The sequence below is a fragment of the Urocampus carinirostris genome, chromosome 18 (assembly GCF_059441175.1).
Source record: "Urocampus carinirostris isolate Australia breed hairy pipefish chromosome 18, RoL_Ucar_1.0, whole genome shotgun sequence".
Taxonomy (NCBI): domain Eukaryota; kingdom Metazoa; phylum Chordata; class Actinopteri; order Syngnathiformes; family Syngnathidae; genus Urocampus; species Urocampus carinirostris.
In genome coordinates, this window is record NC_142366.1 from 15352334 (window position 1) to 15371817 (window position 19484).

A 19484-nucleotide genomic window follows, 5' to 3' on the forward strand; every position below is an offset into this window, starting at 1 on the left:
GTGCATCCTTTCAATATGGTTGGTGTAAAGCGTAAAGAAGAGGCGAGCCGTTTCTTTAGAAATGAAAGTGGAATAAGAAAGCTTGATACGGTTGAGAAAACGGTTGGATCGCTTTTTTTCGTCCACTTTCTATCACGGGGGAGGAAGTCGCCTAACTCTTGAAGCTAATCTTCCAAAAGTAAGTTCAACTTAACTTTATTTATCTTTTATAGAGCATTTTATTTTATGAAATTTTTATTTTTTTAGTACAAAACAATAAAGGCTACTTATACAAGCCTTAAACATACAAAATATAGCACTGAACAAATTCAACCTACAAACGATCGTCCAGAAGTTATCTCGTTCGTAAGTAGGGCAGCGTCTGTATGTAAAAGTCGTAGATGCACCCCCAAAAAACTCTTCCTTTTTCATCTTTTGGGGGGTTTGGGTTGGCTTTTGAACTCTATTTGAAACACTCCTTTTCTTACTTTCACCATTTTCACCCTACAAAGAAAACCACAACCATGCGCGTGATTTCTCTTTCCCACCTTCAGTGTAATGCGCTAGATGATAAAAATAAGATAAAATACAGGCATGGTGAACAAAAATTTTAAAAGGCTCTCTGAACTCACTCAACTCTCACCGGAGTATAAGTCGCACCAGCCGGAAATGCATAATTAAGAAGCAAAAAAACATGTACAAGACACATTTTTGAGAGAAATGTATTTGCTAAAATCCAATACCAAGAACATCTTGAAAGGCAATTTCATTCATTCGTTATCTGCACCGCTTATCCTCAGTAGGGTCACGGCGGTGCTGGAGTCCATTCCAGCTATCTTCGGGCAGTGGGCAGGGGACACCCTGAAACGGTTGCCAACCAGTCACAGGGCGCCAGTTTATTTCATTAAAGACGTAAAATATTAAGAGTTATTCATAAGTCTAGAATAAATATGTGCTTACCAAACTATCATCTCCAAATCACAAAATCCAATGAAATATTCATTTGTCATTTTCACGGTAAACGTTGCGCCGCTTTCCAATCCGCTTCTACTTTGCTTCACGTGAGACTCATCGACACCTCCGCTTTCTGGTTTTCGACTGCATATTTCACTTTAATATGAATTTTCTTTTCAGTGCCATTTTTGTTCATTTTTTATAAATAACCAGTATCAAACTGCCTTATCTTAGACGATCTTTCGTTTATTTCCTCTATTCTGGTCTACGTCGCTTATGTCGGACTCATCGCCACCTCTGCCTTTCGCCAGTCACTTGCTAACTCCAAACTTCCTGCTTTTCAGATGCATATTTCACTATTCGCAGCTTTAATCTGTAAAAAAAATGACACCGCCATTGCTCGCCACAGAAGATCCACTTCCCCGTTAAGAGTGACCTGCTTCCCGCGTCCAGCAATCACCGGATTGTGGGCGGAACCCTTTCTCTTCCAATAAAACTTGTGAAAAACGCAACGCAAGTGGGTCCTGTCTCCGTTCTGGTCCTCACAGAAACAACTTTTTCCATATACAAAATGCCACTTTGCTTGCAAAATATTTATATTACAAGAACACTGGACTCGTACATAACCTTGGCAAGATGTTTTTCAGCCCTCGATGTTTTTTTGTGACGTGATCACATGATTTGGGTGGTCATGGCGATCACAGAGCTGCACGAAACGTCATCCCTCTGTCCCAACGATTACGAAAGAATAAAGCTTTGAAACGTTTACAGTCTATACTTATCTTTTATCACTGCGCCTACACACTGCCATATAGTGTAATACACTGGATACAGGAATGGAAACAGTGTTGACAAAGATCTGATCAAAGCCACTCCTGCCATCTAGTGGTGATTTATTATACTGATCAGGAGCGCCAAAGCGTTTAGAATAGTTTCAACCAAACAACTAGTTTTACGTTTTAGCCCTCTGGGAAAATGCTTCTGAAAAATGTATGCGTACATTATGGCACTGAACGAGATAACGGGATCCGCCATGTTGGAATTGACGTGTTCCTTCAGTGACATCATAGCTCGGTCAATTCTCGAATAGCTGCAAAATAGTGGGAAATAACACTCCACCTTCTGTGCCTAATTGTAAAAAATGTTATGGTATACATACCTTTTAATTGTATTTATAGAAAAATGGGGGAAAAAGAGAAAAAAACTACTATTTGAATACAAATACAAGCATTTGGATGTCTAGATATATTCATTTTGCTTATCGTCACCAAATAGCTTTTTATATTTTTAGAATAAAGTCATTCAATACAACATGATTGTGCTTTTTATTTCATTGCTCTTACACAAACACTTTGCCCGGATACACATCTGAAGCTAGAGCAGTGGCCTATGTCTTCATATCATTGCTCAAGAACACAGGTGTCAAAACGGCGGCCCGTGGGGCGGATCAAGCCCAGCGACAGTTCTTATCCGGCCCGCGAGACAAGACTGAGGGAAGCCCAATAGAAAAATGAGGTGCAGTTTTAAACATGTCCACTTGATGGCACCGCTCGCAAAGAAACTGTAGTAGTATTTATCTCTTGTTTTCTCTATTTTTTTTCTCCTGCCCTCTTTCTTTTTTCTCTCTTTTCTATTTCTCTAACTCTTTCTTTCCCCCTTTTTTCCTCACCCTCTTTCCCTCCTATTTTTCAATTTATTCTCTTTATCTCTCTTTTGCTCTTTCCTTCATTTTTCTCACTCTGTCTCACCCCCTTTCTTCTTTCTCTTTTTCTCTTTCTGTCCTTTTGTCTTTTTTCATTCTTTTGATTTTTCTTTTCCTCACTTAATTTATTTCTCTTTTGTTCCTTTTTTTTCTCTCCATTTTCTTCCTTTCTCTCTATTGTGCTTTCTCTAATGATCTCACTCTTCCCTTTTCTGTCTCACGCTCTCTTACTCTGTCTCCTTTTCTCCCTCGTATCTCTTTTTTGTCTCTTTCATTCACTCTCTTTTTATTTCTATCTTTCTCTCAAACCTAGTAGTCTGGCCCAGGACTGGATTTAAGCTCTTAAAACCTTCTAGCGGCAGGAAGGAGCATTTGGTTTGTATTTATTCCTCAAAACCCCGTCCTGATAAAAAAATAACTTTTTTGGGACATACCCAGTTTCACAGTGGGCTGGATGAAATTATCCCTTCGGCTGTTATAGAGCAAGGGTGTCAAAACTCATTTGAGCTGGGGGCCACATGCTAGAAACAAAATCTAACGGGGGCCGAACCAGGTTTGAGAGAAAGAGTGAATGAAAAAGGGAGAACAAGTGAGAGAATTAGAGCACAATAGAGAGAGAAAGGGAGAAAAGGAAGAAAGAGAAAAACCAAAAAAAGAAATAAAGTGAGAATGAAAGGAGAAAGAGAAAACTAGTGAGCATCAGAAAGAACGTGAGAAAAAAGAAGGAAAAAGAACTAGAGAGGGTGGGAAAGAAAGAGAGATGGAAAAGAAGAGAAAAAATGGAAGGAGAAAAAAATAGAGAAAAAAGAAGAAATATTACTCCAGTGTCTTTGCGAGTGGTGCTAAGTGAACATATGAAAAACTACAGCTCATTTTTCCATCTCGCTTCTCACAGTTGTCTTGCGGGCCATATTCGAACCCTTGCTGGGCCCAATCCGGCCCGCGGGTCGCCTCTTTTACACCAGTGGTGTAATATTTTCTGCAACCGATTGCCTTACCCTAAACTTTACCATAATGTACCATCATCCAACCCCGAATTCATTAACCAAGTCTTTATCTCCAAAAACAGGGAAACGTGAGTACCAAAATGTAGTATGTACAACAACACAAACTTATTGGATATTTATAAATAAATACATATCATTTTTTTATCAAATCCATGTCGGTTCTATATGTATGGCATGTAAGCTGAAGAAGAGCTGAAAAGCACCATAATCAGATGTTAGGAGGTATCGTAAATTCCGGACTGATTAAAATCCACGATGGCAAAATAAGGAAGAAACTTGACGTGTTTTTGTATAAGCCGCATTCGATTTTAAATCGTAAAATGAACTCTTTCGCGCCCATTTCTCATTAAAAATAAATCAAATCAGTGGGGAAATGTCTAGTACAGAAAAGTAACGCGTTTTGCCCAAATCTCTATGTAATCTACTGACTACTGTACAATCACTACAGCCATGCGACTGATCTTAAGCTCTCCCATCCCTTGCACACATGACAAAGTAATAGAGAGGAGACCAAGTTTTGCCACTACTATATAAAAAAAAAACATACATTCCAACCTAAGGTACTAACTAGTTCTTGGAATCCTTCTAACAAGTAATTTCAGATGATTGAATATTTTACCGTGGTGGCAGGCGACTAAGTATTGGGTATATTTTTCTTATTGGGCCCAAAACTGACGTCATATTGGCGGGATTGGGTTCAAAAATTTGGCCAAGGAGACAATCCTGGAGACCAATTTGATTTTTGGTTTGGTCGTATGTTATATTTCCTTATATTTGTTTTTAAATCGATTTGTTTCAGTAAATTGGTTTTGAAACTCTCACAATGACACAAAATCATATACCAGGTCCCTGTTTTGAGGACTAAATTTGATCATTAGTTTAGTAGTATTACTGTAGTTGTATTCATGTAGTATTTCTGCAGTGGTATTTTTCTAGTTTTTCCGTTGTATTTTATCCATAGTATTTCCAAAGTAGCATTTTTGTAGTATTACTGTAGTTGTATTTTTGTATTATTTCTGTCACAATATTTCTGTAGTGGTATTTCTTTAGTAATATTTCTGTAGTAGTATTTTTCTATTGTAGTATTAGTGGGGTGGTATTTTTTTGAGTATTTTTGTAGAAGTATTGTTAAATTACTTCCATAATATTTTTCTAGCATTTCCATAGTATTTTTATCCTTTTACTGTAGTTGTATTTTTGTTGCATTCTGTTATATTTTTGTAGTAGTATTGTAGTATTACTGTAGTTATATTTTGTAGTAATTCTGCAGTGGTATTTTTCTAGTTTTTCCGTTACATTTTATCCGTAGTATTTCCAAAGTAGTTTTTTTGTAGTATTACTGGGGCCCCCCTCGGATGGGTCTGGCCTTGATGCGGCGAGGGGGCTTGCGTGTTCCAGTGACCCTGGAGAGCGATACCGTCGGGAGCTTGCTCCTGGTAGGGTCACCCATGGCGGGCCGGTCTCCGGGGTAGGTTCCAGACAAACAAAGACCCCAGCGTGTCGGTACGCTGTGAGGTGGCAGCCCCACCAACCGACTATCCTGCGGAGGGCTAACAACTCACCCAGGAGAAACACACTTTGTTACGAAACTGACCAGAGAAAGAAGCCGGACTGACCAACACGGTAACGGACCCCAGCCTGCCCCCGACCAACGAGTACGGATCGATCTTCGTCATAAGACCCGTGTCGCCACCTGGAATGTCCAGACACTCCTTCGCCCCGGAGCTGCCACCCTGCTGTCCCGAGAGCTCTGTCGCTATAACATCACCATGGCAGGGCTCTGTGAAGTACGATGGCAAGGCAATGGTGAAACAACAGCTGGCAACCATTGCTACATCTGGAGTGGCCCCGAGAGTCGGACCGGCCTTTACGGTGTGGCTCTTGCCATTCCAAAAGCCCTCCGGAGGTCCCTCATCAGCTGGACACCAATAAGTGACAGACTACTGTCTGCTCGATTCCTCCACCATCACGGCAAGATGACAGTGATCGTCGCCTACGCCCCCACCGATGTCGCTGATGAGGATGCGAAGGACGCGTTCTTTGACCAACTCCACCAGGCTGTCAACCAAGCCCCACCACACGACGTCACCATCATCCTCACTGATGCCAACGCCACTCTATCCAGCATTGATCGGTCCCCCGGCTCACCTGTCGGCACCACCTTCGTTGACAGCACAACAAACGACAATGGCAACCGCCTCCTCCTCCTCTGCCACCAAAACAACCTTTGTGTTGCTGACACCTGGTTTCCCCGGAAATGCATCCATCACTGGACGTGGTACAGCCCAGATGGCAGAACCAGGAAGGGATTGGACCACATCCTGATATCACGACGCTGGAAGTCGTTTGTAACCAACTGCCGGGTGTTCAGAGGAGCACAGCTTGGCAACACAGACCATCGTCTGCTGGTGGCCCAGCTCAAGCTAAAGCTCCGAGCCAACCAGCACAAGACTCTGCCTCGCCCCGACTCCTCCCGACTCAGCGACCCCAACATCGCCAGAGACTTCAGTTGCTCCATCCGCCGCTCTCTTGATACCCTGGCTCCTGACAAGCTGACAGACTGGGCGGCCTTCAAGGAAAGTGTCCTCCAGTCTGCTCACAATGTCCTCGGACGCCCGCGATCCTCCCCGAGAAAGCCCTGGATATCAGAGAGGACACTAAACATCATAGACCAGCGGCGTGAGGCCCGACTCCGAGGCGACCTCACAGAGTATCGGAGACTGAATCGCCTGCGCAATGTGGCCATTGCTGAAGATAGGGAGAGGTTTTGGCAGGCAGAAGCCCAACAGCTTGAGTCCGCGGCCAACAACAACAACATGAGCCGCGTATTCAGTCTACTACGCCAAGCCCGTAGCGGCCCACACATAAAGACAGCCCTGGTAAAGGACTCAGACGGCAACCTCATCATGACAGAAGCCAACTGCCTCGAGCGCTGGAAGGAGCACTTTAGCCTCCTCTTGCAGCACAGCACCATCCCGGCTGATCCCACCCTCCTACGGGCTGCGAGCACAGCACCTCCTAACGACACCTGCTGCACAGACCCCGTAACACCCGAGGAAGTGAGAGCTGCTCTGAAGAAGCTGAACACCAAGAAAGCCCCCGGCATCTGTGCCATTACCGGCGAGATGCTCAAGGCCGGCGGTGATGGCATGGTGGAGTGGCTAACCCGCCTATTCAACCAGGTGTGGGAATCGGAGCAGCTGCCCACCGACTGGACCAGAGGAGTCATCTTGCCCTTCTGGAAATGCAAGGGCGACAGGCTTGTCTGTGGAAACCACAGAGGCATAACCTTACTCTCCATCCCGGGCAAGGTCTTTACCAGGATCTTGCTCAGCCGTGCCCTTCCAGCAATCAGAAGCTGCCGCCGTCCCCAGCAGGCTGGCTTTATGCCCAACCGCTCCACAACGGACCACATCTCTGCCGTCCGTTTGCTGATAGAAAAGACCCGTGAATTCCGTAAAGATCGCCATCTATATATCGGATTCATTGATCTGAAGGCCGCCTTTGACACCGTCTGCCACTCTTCACTGTGGAACATCCTCCAAGCTCTCAGAGCACCACCCAAGATCATAGCCCTGTTCAAGCTGCTCTACAGCAACACAGAGAGCTGTGTCCGTATCAACGGCATTGACTCCGACTGGTTTGCTATCTCCAGCGGCGTTCGCCAAGGCTGTGTGGCTGCTCCCGACCTTTTTAATTGCATCATCGACCATCTGATGTTCAGGGTTAGTGAGCGCATCCCCGGAGTGTCTTTCGGCAACTACCACCTGACTGACCTGGAGTATGCTGACGACACCATCATTCTCAGCACTTCCTACAGCCAGCTGAGAGACGCTCTGGGCATTTACAGCGAAGAGGCAGCGCGGCTTGGCCTGCAAGTGAGTTGGACGAAAACCAAGTTCATGTATGTCGGTGATGGACCAGATCCACCTCCCATCCAAATTGGTAGCGACATCGTAGAGCCTGTCAAGAACTTTGTATATCTGGGGTCCATGGTGACAGACAATGGGGACCTAAAACCAGAGATTCTCCGCAGAAGAGCCCTGGCAGCATCTGCTCTGCAGTCTCTCTGGAAACCACTCTGGCGGCACCAGACCATCGCACGCAAGACGAAGCTCCGCATTTACAACCTCGCCGTACTCCCTATCCTGCTTTATGGCTCAGAAACATGGCCCCTGAACGACACCCTGGCCACAAGAATCGATGGTTTTGATAGCAGGGCTCTCAGAACCATCGAGAACATCAGGTGGCCCCAGCGAGTCTCCAATAAAGAGCTCAGAGCCCGCACGTGCCAGCCCCAAGCATCTTCCTTGGTCGCACAACGCCGCACCCGCTGGTTTGGCCATGTCCTTCGTCTACCACCAGACCATCCGACACGAGCCATTCTCCAGTTTGACCCAAAGGCCGCAGGCTGGAGACGACCACGAGGGAAACCCCGCACTCGATGGCTCGACGTCGTTGCGGGCGACCTCCAACAACACGGAGTTGCCGTAGAGGATGCAGAACAGCTGGCACAAGACCGCCAGCATTGGAAAAACCTGGTTCATCTGGTCGGCTCAACGCACAGGGACGGGACCCCCCGACCTTCGCTGGAGCAATAAGTAAGTAAGTATTACTGGGGTTGTATTTTTGTATTTTTTTGTCACAATATTTCTGTGGTAGTATTTCTTTAGTATTTATCTCGTAATATTCCTGTAGTAGTATTTTTGTATGATAGTATTAGTGTAGTGGTATTTTTGTAGAGGTATTTTTTAATTACTTCCATAATATTTTTGTAGTGTTTCTGTAGAATTGTAATCATTTTACTGTAGTTGTATTTCTGTTATACTTTTGTAGTAGTAGTGTTTTTGTATTGTAGTATTAGTGTAGTTGTATTTTTGAGTATTTTTGTAGAAGTATTGTTAAATTACTTTCATAATATTTTTGTAGTATTTCCATAGTATTTTTATCATTTTACTGTAGTTGTATTTTTTTTTATTACTATTTTTGTAGTCATATTAGTGTAGTTGTATTTTTCGAGTATTTTTTGTGGAAGTATTTTTGAATTATTTCCATAATATTTTTGAAGTATCTCCGTAGTATTTTTATCATTTCGCTGTAGTTGTATTTCTGTTATATTTTTGAAGTCGTGTTTTTGTATTGTAGTATTAGTGTTTTTGTATTTTTCGAGTATTTTTGTGGAAGTATTTTTGAATTATTTCCACAATGTCTTTCTAGTATTCCCATGGGATTTTTTTCATTTTATTGTAGTTGTATTTTTGTAGTGCTTTTGCTATAGTTGTGTAGGAGTATTTTTGTAGTATTTATAAAGTATTTCTTTATTTTCAAAATGAAAGCCAATTAATACATTAGGTACCTATTTTTAAACACTAAATTTGATATTTATACTTGGTCTCTCTATCACCTTGCTATGTGCGCAAGGGATGGGAGAGCTTAAGATCAGCCGTATGGCTCTGCCTGTCTACAGGCTATTGTGATTGTAAAGGCTTCTGAATTTTACTCAGTACGATACATTGAGTTTCGTTTTTGTTTTGGGCTTTTGCGTATATCGGTAATGCGAAAAAAAAAAAACAGAGGCATGTAGTCCGGAATTTTAGTGGAAATAGGACCTGTGCAGGAGATCTTGTGTCACAGGCACTTTCTATCGAAAAGATTGTTTTAACTTCTTGAAGGCTGCCGATAGACCTCCAACACAACGCGATCCTACCCTGAAACGATGTCGAAAAGTGCAAGTTGGAAAGTGTGTAGAAAAATAGACATTTGTAGGCAAGCTTTTGGGTACTGGAATCCCCTTGGGACACATGCACCTTTTTTTTAAGAAACAAACCCCCGAAAAAAGCTCATCTCGAGTCTTCTATGGCTTAGGAAGAGTCGGTTCTGCTGCAGGCTCCTCCAGGTTCTTGAGAAGATCTGCGTAAGCGGCGGAGTTAATGTAGCGCGGGTAGGAGTCTCTCTGCATCAGTGTATAGATCTGCTGCTGGGCGTCATCGAAAGTGTGCGAGGTGGGCTCCAGCATGTTGCGATTGATCACGTCTCGTACGCGGGAATCCAGACTGACCTGCCGGGAAACCCAGAGATCTTTAATGAAATGATCTACATTTATATAGCGCTTTTCAACTCAAGACTTCCCAAAGCGCTTTACAGTGTGCTTCACATTTCCCAATAGTGGCCGTGCAGCCATGTAAGGCTAACCTACTTATTGGGGGCATTATTTACAGAGCATATTGTTGAAAGTGGAATAAGAAAGCTTGATGCGGTTGAGAAAATGGTCGCTTTTTTTCTTCCACTTTTCACCACGGAGGAGGAGATCGCCTAACTCTTGAAGCACATCTTCCAAATGTAAGTTTAACTCAACTTTATTTACCCTAACAGAGCATATTATTTCATGAAATGTTTATTTTTTTTAGTACAAAACAATACAGGTTACTTATACAAGCCTTAAACATACTTATATGAACCTTGGACATACAAAATTTAGCACTGAAGTAACTAACAAATTCAACTTACAAACGATCGTCCGGAACTCGTTCATAAGTAGGGAGGCGTCCGAATCAGGTGTAATTTGTGCCGTAACTTGGTCTGCTAGTCTGGCAACACCACAACTTTACATAAACACATGAAAAGAAACATGTTGCTGTTCTATGGCAACAGAGCCAATGAGCAACTTACGATACTCATTTTTTTGGCATTATTGACTTTATTTTCAAAACTGTGCAATGGAAGGTATTTTAGTGGTATTTTTAGGGGTATGTTACAGTAGACAGTTAGGTTAGATTCAGTTACTTGAAAGTGAATTGGGGTAAATTACAGTAGACAGTTAGGTTAGATTAAGTTAAGGTATGCCGGGTTAGTTTAGGTTACGTGAGGTTACTTTAGAGTAAATTGGGGTCTATTACAGGAGACGGTTAGGGTATGCTCGGTTAGTTTAGCTTACTTGAGAGTAAATTATGGTAAATTACAGTAGACGGTTAGGTGAGATTAAGTAAGGGTATGATCGGTTAGTTAAGGTTACTTGAGGTTACTTTAGAGTAAACTAGGAAGTTAGGGATATCCTCTGTTTAGGTTACTTAAAGTAACTTGAAAGTAAATTGTGGTAAATTAGAGTTTATGGTTAGGTTAGATTAAGTTAGGGTATGCTATGTTAGTTTAAGTTACTTGAGAGTAAATTATGGTAAATTATAGTTGACGGTTAGGTGAGATTAAGTTAGGGTATGCTCTGTTAGTTTAGGTTACTTGAGGTTACTTTAGAGTAAATTTGAATAAATTACAGTAGACAGTTAGGTTGGATTAAGTTAGGGTATGCTCTGTTAGTTTAGGTTACTTGAGGTTACTTAAGAGTAAATTGTGATAAATTACAACAGACGGTTAGGTGAGATTAAGTAAGGGTACGATCGGTTAGTTGAGGTTACTTGAGGTTACTTTAGAGTAAACTAGGAAGTTAGGGGTATGCTCTGTTTAGGTTACTTAAAGTTACTTGAAAGTAATTTGTGGTAAATTAGAGTAGATGGTTAGGTTGGATTAAATTAGGGTATGCTTGGTTAGTTTAAGTTACTTGAGAGAAAATTATGGTAAATTATAGTAGACAGTTAGGTGAGATTAAGTTAGGGTATGCTCTGTTAGTTTAGGTTACTTGAGGTTACTTTAGAGTAAATTTGAATTAATTACAGTAGACAGTTAGGTTGGATTAAGTTAGGGTATGCTCTGTTAGTTTAGGTTACTTGAGGTTACTTAAGAGTAAATTGTGATAAATTACAACAGACGGTTAGGTGAGATTAAGTAAGGGTATGATCGGTTAGTTGAGGTTACTTGAGGTTACTTTAGAGTAAACTAGGAAGTTAGGGGTATGCTCTGTTTAGGTTACTTAAAGTTACTTGAAAGTAAATTGTGGTAAATTAGAGTAGATGGTTAGGTTGGATTAAGTTAGGGTATGCTTGGTTAGTTTAAGTTACTTGAGAGTAAATTGGGGTAAAATAACAGTAGACAGTTAGGTTGGATTATATTAGGGTGTACTCGGTTTGTTTAGGTTACTTGAGTTTACTTCAGAGTAAATTGGGGTAAATTACAGTAGACGGTTCGGATATGCCCAATTAGTTTGGGTTATTAAATTTCCTGCCCGGTGTTATCAGATAACTATGATTAAAGCATAGTATTGTGAATTTCCCTGCGGGGATGAATAAAGTATCTATCTATATCTATATCTATATCTATCTATCTATCTATCTATCTATCTATCTATCTATCTATCTATCTATCTATCTATCTATCTATCTATCTATCTATCTATCTATCTATCTATCTATCTATCTATCTATCTATCTATCTATCTATCTATCTATCTATCTATCTATTCAGTTCCCATGTTCTGACATTGTCTCACCATTGTCTTTGACATCGCAAAACGGAACCCGGAACCAATGTCCAATGCTCTACAAAGTCTACTTCTGTGTTTGGATGGGCGAGGGGCAGCTTTCCTTACCTCCTTCGGGGAGAGGATGGAGATAAAGTCTTCATATATTTGCCGCACTTTCTCCTCCACCACCGTCTTGTTGGTCTCCTTCTTGAGCTCCTCGCAAGCCATCCAGAACATCATGTTCTCCTCACTGAACTCCGTACGCAGGAACTGGCGGAAGCAGCCGCGACCCGCTGCGCTCTTCATCAACTTTTCGAACGAGGACGTCCACGACTGGGCATCCTCCAGGGTGGGCTTTGGGCTTCCGGGTGACAAAAAGGGCATTCAATACCGTGCCTTGCAAAAGTATTGGCCCCCTAAAACGTTTTAAAATATTGCCATATTTCAGGCTTCAAAACCTATTGAGAAAAACTCTTTTCTAAGAATCAACAACATATGAGACACAACCATGTAAAGGAACCAAATGTATTCAACTATTTTATTATCTGCTAACAAATAAAAATTCAAAATTCGGCATTGCTAAAATATTGGCACCTTTTGAGTTAATACAACTCCCTTTACCTGTGATTACAGCCTCAAGTGTTTTAGGGTATGTAAACATTTTGCACATCTTAAAACACAAATGTTTACCAATTCTTGTTTGCTCTTAAGGTAGTGCTCAACATTTTTTGGATCTTTCCACAAATTCTCTACAGGATGGAGGTCTGGGACTTTGGCTAGGCCGTTCCCTGCTGAAGTGAAGCAACTTCGTAGCATGATGCTGCCACCACCATGTTTTACAGTGGAGATGGTGTCTTCAGGGTGACAGGCAGTGTTACTCTTATGCCAAACGTAATACTTTGCATTTAGCCAAAAAAGTTCAAATTTGGCCTCATCTGAACAGAGCACCTTGTTCCACATGTTAATTGTGTCTCCCATCTGGCTTCTTGCAAATGCCTAATGGACCTTTTTATGGTATTCTTTCAGGAAGGGCTTTCTTTCTTGCCACATCTTCAATAGAGAGCAGATTTATACAGAGTACGACTAATTGTTCTCTGATGGACGTCAGATTATGTCATCCAATGTGATCATGGGTCTCTTGGTTGCTTCTATTATTAGTTTTCTTCTTTTTTGGGCCTAAGATTTAGAGGGACAGCCAGTCTTTATGGGTTTGCAGTGGTCTTATGCTCTCTTCATTTTATATTATTGTTCGCAAAGGGCTCTAAGAGATGTGTATAGGTTGCTAAATATTCTTGTAATCCAAATTCTGGATCATATCCTGGACCTGCCTGATGTGTTCTTTGGTCTTCATAATCCTGTATGTTCTCCAATGTCTGCTTTCATAGACCTCAGCCCCTCTCAGAGCATATGCATTTAAAATGAGACTTAATGAAACAGGCGTGCACTCTGTTTGTCACTGTTAGTCATTTAGGTCAAAAAATGATCATTCAGAAGTCATCAGGCAACTTCTGGAGTTAGTCGGCTGAGCTGAGAGAACAGGGGTCCAATATTTTAACACTTTTCAATTTTTCGTTGTACATATAATAGAAAAAAATGACATAATTTGGTTCCATTTCACAATTGTGTCTCACAGGTTGTTTATTCTAAGAATATATATATTTTTGTTTGCTTTAGGTTTGTGGCATATGAAAAAAAAGTTTTCAGGGGGGCCATTTCTTTCGCTAAGCACTATTATCCTCACATTCGGTGTACTTTAAAAGCAGTTCTTACCTTTGTTCACAGTTGTTTGCGGCATCTGTCCTGCGATCAAAGGTGGACCTCTGGATTGCCTCGTCTTCCCCTCTGACAGTTAAACTGTAAGATAGGAAATTTTCGGTCACCAGTTTACCTAACTTTTAGAGAGAGAGAGAGAGAGAGAGAGAGAGAGAGAGAGAGAGAGAGAGAGCGCGAGAGAGAGAGAGAGAGAGAGAGAGAGAGAGAGAGAGAGGAAAATAAGTATTTGAACACCCTGCTATTTTACTATTTCTCCCACTTAGAAATTAGGGAGGGGTCTGAAATTTTCATCGTAGGTGCATGTCCACTGTGAGAGAGATAAACCAAAAAGAAAAATCCAGAATTCACAATGCATGATTTTTTTAAATGATTTATTTGTGTGATAGAGCTGCAAATAAGTATTTGAACACCTGAGAAAATGAATGTTCATATTTGGTACGGTAGCCTTTGTTTACTATTACAGAGGTAAACGTTTCCTGTAGTTTTCACCAGGGATCTTGGCCCATTCCCCCACATAGATCTTCTCTAGATCAGTCAGGTTTCTGGGCTGTCGCTGAGAAACACATAGTTTGACCTCCTTCCAGGGATTTTCGATTGGGTTCAGATCTTGAGACTGGCTGGGCCATGCTAGAACCTTGATATGCTACTTATGGAGCCACTCCTTGGTTTTCCTGGCTGTAAGCTACGGGTCATTGTCGTGTTGAAGACCCAGCCAAGACGCATCTTCAATGCTCTGACCAAGGGATGGAGGTTGTTCCCCAAAATCTCACAATACACGACTCCAGTCATCCTCTCTTTAATGCAGTGCACTTGTCCTGTCCCATGTGCAGAAAAACACCCCCAAAGCATGATGCTACCACCCCTGCACTTCACAGTAGGGATGGTGTTCTTCGGATTGTACTCCTAATTCTTCTTCCTCTGAACACGCTTAGTGGAATTATGACCAAAAAGTTCTATTTTGGTCTCATCCGACCACAAAACCTTGACAATAAACCTAGTTAATAACGCTCCCAAAAGCCTGCAGAAATACTGTGTAAATTTTCACAAAAATCAGCTCAGCCGTTTCGGAGCCTATATGCCTGATACAAACACACACAAAATGGGATTTATTAAGTAGTTTAGAATCGAAAATTTCCCATCCACAATTAAGCGCAGCATATTATGAGATGGAAACAATTGCATGGTGCGTTCCTCAGAGAATGCTGTAAAAATAGCAAGAGTCATTAAAATGTACACAGCACCTGACACCAGGTCTAATTGGTTTTGTTGTCCCACTCGGGATCAGTACAACAATTAAGACGCGTACCTTGGGACCAAAAAACAATTGGTAGCACCTGCCTCAAGAACATAAGTTCTATATGATTCCAAAACTCACCTGACCACCCTGACTGAAAAACTTTTGGAAATGCATTACTTGCTTGAACTCATTTAAATTCACCCATCCAAAGCTTATAACCATTAAAGCTAGCAATGATATTTTTGGTACTGTTAATGGTTATTTTCGCATTGAATATCGTATTGAATGGTTCACTTCAGGTTGACTCACTTCATGAACTAATATCTCACAAAATTCTCACCGTCCTGCCCCAGAACAACATAAGTGGTGATGATAAAAATAATAATCCTAAATCCACTGTGTCATTTATACCACTAGGGATGTAAGTGACGTAGGAAAAGGCATTGAGTTCCATCTTGTTATCACACTATTGTTAGTCACTGTTCCGTCCTGAAAGAGTTGCTAAGTTGCTATTTTAGAAATTTATATCAAACCGGGTGCCTTTTACGCTAATAGGAAAAAAAAGTAGCCGTTACAGTGAAAAGTCTTTTTTTGCCTTCTTTACCTTTTAGGAGTCCTTTTAGGCTTTTCCTTTGTGTCTGTTGCCGCGTGTCTTGCATTTGGAATAATATTGTCCGGGTAGCTCCTCGTTAGCTTTCGGGCTGCCGAAGGCTTCCAGTATTGTTTGGTCTAGGTTACCCCTGTTAGCAGTCGGCTAGCCTGCCGTGTACATTGTTTTCTTTTTTTCCCGGCTTGGTTCATGTTTGTTGCTGCATATGTTTTTTGTTGTTAGTTTTCTGGTAGTCTGGCTGCCTACTGCATGTTTTCGGTCAATAAGCTTCACGTTTTTCTGACGATCGTTCGTGGTTAACCCAGTTAGCATTTGGCTAGCTGGCTAGCCTGCTGTCTCCGTTGTTTTTTTCCCGGGGCTTGTTTCATGTTGGTTGTCGCATCTGTTGTTTTTTTGCCAGTTTTCCCCATTTTGGCTGCTTTCCCTTTGTTGTACCATTACTGCATCCACCTGGGACACAACGCTTAGGCGTTCTCCACAAAAACTCGTAAAGCCTGACTTAAAACACTTGTAACATTTTCAACTAATTAATACATAAATCTATTGAGTGACTAGCTTGCTAGGATGTTGGTGTTCCTCCGATGATGTCACATCTCAGGATGAAAAAGACAAGACATGATGTCTTCAAAATATATTATCTTGAAAAATAATTGGAACATACCAATGACATAATATGTCAAATACATGCACTGTTTTCTCACATTTTTCATGTTTTAGAATTTGGTTAACCCCTTTAAGGTTTATTATCGTTTCATAAGGGAAATCACAATTGTAAAAAAGGGAAGGAATTGGCTACGGTTGACATGCATGGTATCAACCGAGACTGTATCACTGCCACATCTAGAAAGTCTCTACCTTTTTTGTTCCTTTTCAAATGTGTTCTTGTGAGTATAGTTACCAAGAGCAGCTGCAGCAGCAGCACCAACAGAAGCAGCAGGCGTTGGAGGCGTTTCCGGGGACTTTGGCGTGGGCGTCGGCCATGCCGTGGCGGCCGCCAAAGATGGTGGAGGAGGCTTCCTGGTGCTATGGGTGGGCAGTAATGGGAGTTTTAGTATCCATCCGATTCGAGTAAACACAGGATAGCATCGATTGATTCGGATACGTTTTGCTTGGAAAATTAAAGCTTGATGAGCCTTATATATGAAAAAAAACAAATTCACAAGGGGGTATTTTTGAAGGTCTTATCATGAGGTGCGCCTTATAATCAGGTGCGCCTTATAGTCCACTATCTTTGATTGCACAATATTTTGAAATTAAGATCAAGAGTGCAAATGAAGTAAAAACACAATTAGATCAAATTTGAAAGTTATAATGTATGTAGAATATTACGACTAGTGGTGGGCGAATCGATCCAATAATCGATATTATCAATTCCAAGCAAGACCTTAGATCGGATCAATACTATTGTCTTAGGATTGATACTTAAATCCTCCGCCAACTCCATCAAAGTGCCACTTCTCTATGTCAATAGTGCAGCCCCACTCTTACCTAGTGCCCTCAGTTTTAGCCTGAGTGTGTGACTGACAGGTGCACTTTTAGCAACTCTCCCTACCAAGCCTGCTGTTGCATTTTTCCTGCCAGGCAGAAAAGAGGGACAAATATATGCGCGCACCACTACCAGAGGCTAAAATTGACAAAGGCTAACAGGAAGCCGTGTGGACAGAAAAGGACAATACAGACGCTCCCCTACTTACACAAAACGGTAGATACGATCATTTTTTCCAGAATGTCGAAAAACATCCGGACATTGCTGTAAGATTTCGTACTGTGTACACCTTTTTCCGAGTATAGGACAGTACTGTCGTGCTTTTCCCGCCGCTACCAGCGTGTGGCGCTGTGAGAGCTCACCCAGCATCCACCCCGAAGAAGAAATCCGGATTCTACTTCCTAGTTCTTGTGTAAACATTCTATACTGTATCCTCAATGTGCTAAGAACTTTCACTTTTTGCTGTTTAATATCTTGTGCATCCATTCAATATGGTTGGTGTAAAGTGTTAAGAAGAGGCGAGCCGTTTCATTTGAAATGAAAGTGGAATAAGAAAGCTTGATGCGGTTGAGAAAATGGTCACTTTTTTCTTGCACTTTTCACCACAGAGGAGGAGATCGCCTAACTCTTGAAGCACATCTTCCAAATGTAAGTTTAACTCAACTTTATTTACCTTTACAGAGCATATTATTTTATGAAATGTTTATTTTTTAGTACAAAGCAATACAGGTTACTTATACAAGCCTGAAACATACTTATATGAACCTTAAACATACAAAATTTAGCACAGAAGTAACTAACAAATTCAACTTACAAACGTTCATAAGTAGGGAGGCATCCGTATTAGGTGTTATTTGTGCCGTAACTTGGTCTGCTAGTCTGGCAACACCACAAATTTACATAAACACATGAAGAAAATAAAACAATTTGCTGTCCTATGGCAACAGAGCCAATGGGCAACCCATGTTACTCAGTTTATTTGCATTATTGACTTTATTTTCAAAATTGTGTGTAATGGAAGTTATTTTAGTGCTCTCGTTGACATTGTGATACAGTATTTGTATTTGGTCTGACTCCATTGCCTTTTGTTCCAAAACAGTTGTAATAGAAATATATATTTTATTGTGAAAGTTTTCAATGTAGTTGTTTAACAAAACAGGAAATATTTGTACTGCTTACAATCTTTGTCCTGTGTCTGCTGTTATTACAAACTAGCTCAAGTGGGGAGGGATCAATTATTCAATGATCATGACATTTCCAACCAAAAAGTATCGGTATCAACATCGATATTGATCGATACTACTACGCATTTATGTGGATGATATCGATACTAAAAGTTCCAGTATCGCCCACCCCTAAACAAGACCCACTGTCAACATTATAATAGGAATGGGTCCAATAGCATGACAGTGTCGATCTTAAGACAAGCATACCGATGTGATCGCTCAGCTCTATAATATCGATATTTGTATCCGCCCACTCTTACCTGGTGCACTTGCATCTGCTGCCTCTTGCGCATCTCCAGCCACAACGAGCCTGGTAACTGCAAGAAAATCCACACTTGATACCGGGCGGTGAACTATTAGTCACATAAGACCCCTCCAGCGATACCCCCAAATCACCCAACCCCCTTCATTCCAAACTAGAGCAGTGAGTGAATGTAGCCCGCTCTCCTGATTCTCCATCATCCCGACAGCAAGACAGCATTCATCATCCAACATCTGCATTTTTTACGCACAGAAGCTTTGGATTCTAACGTTTGCACAGCAGCACGTCGGGGTTGCGTGCAAATAAAATACACTAGGCGTTGTTTGGGATGCAGCCCTTCTGCAGGGGCCCCGGTTTTAAACACGCACGCGAGTCAATATTCTTTCCCATCCGAATTAAAATGAATTCAAATGTATCGACTGACCTCCGCATGTACTCACATTGTCACCATGAATGCCAGAATGCAGGTGCTGTTTTTGCTGCGGAGTGAGACAGGCAGCCCGCGCATGCGTAAACGGGATGAGAGGTACTGTCTCTTTAAGGCTCGCTTGGAGATTCAAAGTATTTTACATGACGGATAAAAATAATATATATCTATATATACATAACAGTTTCTTTATTGTAAATATACAAAATGCAACTCGCGTGTACGATTGGTTTCTGCGCCTGGTTGTGCTAAAGAGAGGCGCAATACAAAGGCTGGCCACACGAGGGGAGTAAAGCTTCGTGCTAAAATCTTGGCAAACGAGTCAGTCGTCATCTTTTTTTTAATGCTTTATTGAACAAAACGCATACAGTATACCTTTCCATACAAAATATTTCAATTCAATTTAGCTTTAACATTAAAAGCCAAACTATAAAAAACATCCAAATGACAAACATAAATATTAATGGTTAC

The 19484-nt window shown here is 41.5% G+C and overlaps 1 protein-coding gene across 2 annotated transcripts; it reads right to left on the reverse strand.

The window, feature by feature from the left end:
• Positions 1-8250: 8250 nt before the first annotated feature.
• Positions 8251-19111, reverse strand: LOC148348480 (regulator of G protein signaling 20). 2 transcript variants are annotated; one of them, XM_088322197.1, is made up of 6 exons: positions 19011-19111; positions 18585-18641; positions 16511-16635; positions 13763-13846; positions 12119-12353; positions 8251-9700 (listed from the first exon to the last, which is right to left on the reverse strand). In XM_088322197.1, exons 2-6 carry the CDS (start codon positions 18615-18617, stop codon positions 9497-9499), a joined length of 681 nt encoding a protein of 226 aa, XP_088178323.1. In that variant the 5' UTR covers positions 18618-18641; positions 19011-19111; the 3' UTR covers positions 8251-9496. The 2 variants fall into 2 exon arrangements, with proteins under 2 accessions (XP_088178323.1, XP_088178324.1); XM_088322198.1 differs by having other exon boundaries at positions 19027-19075.
• Between the last annotated feature and the right edge of the window lie 373 nt (positions 19112-19484).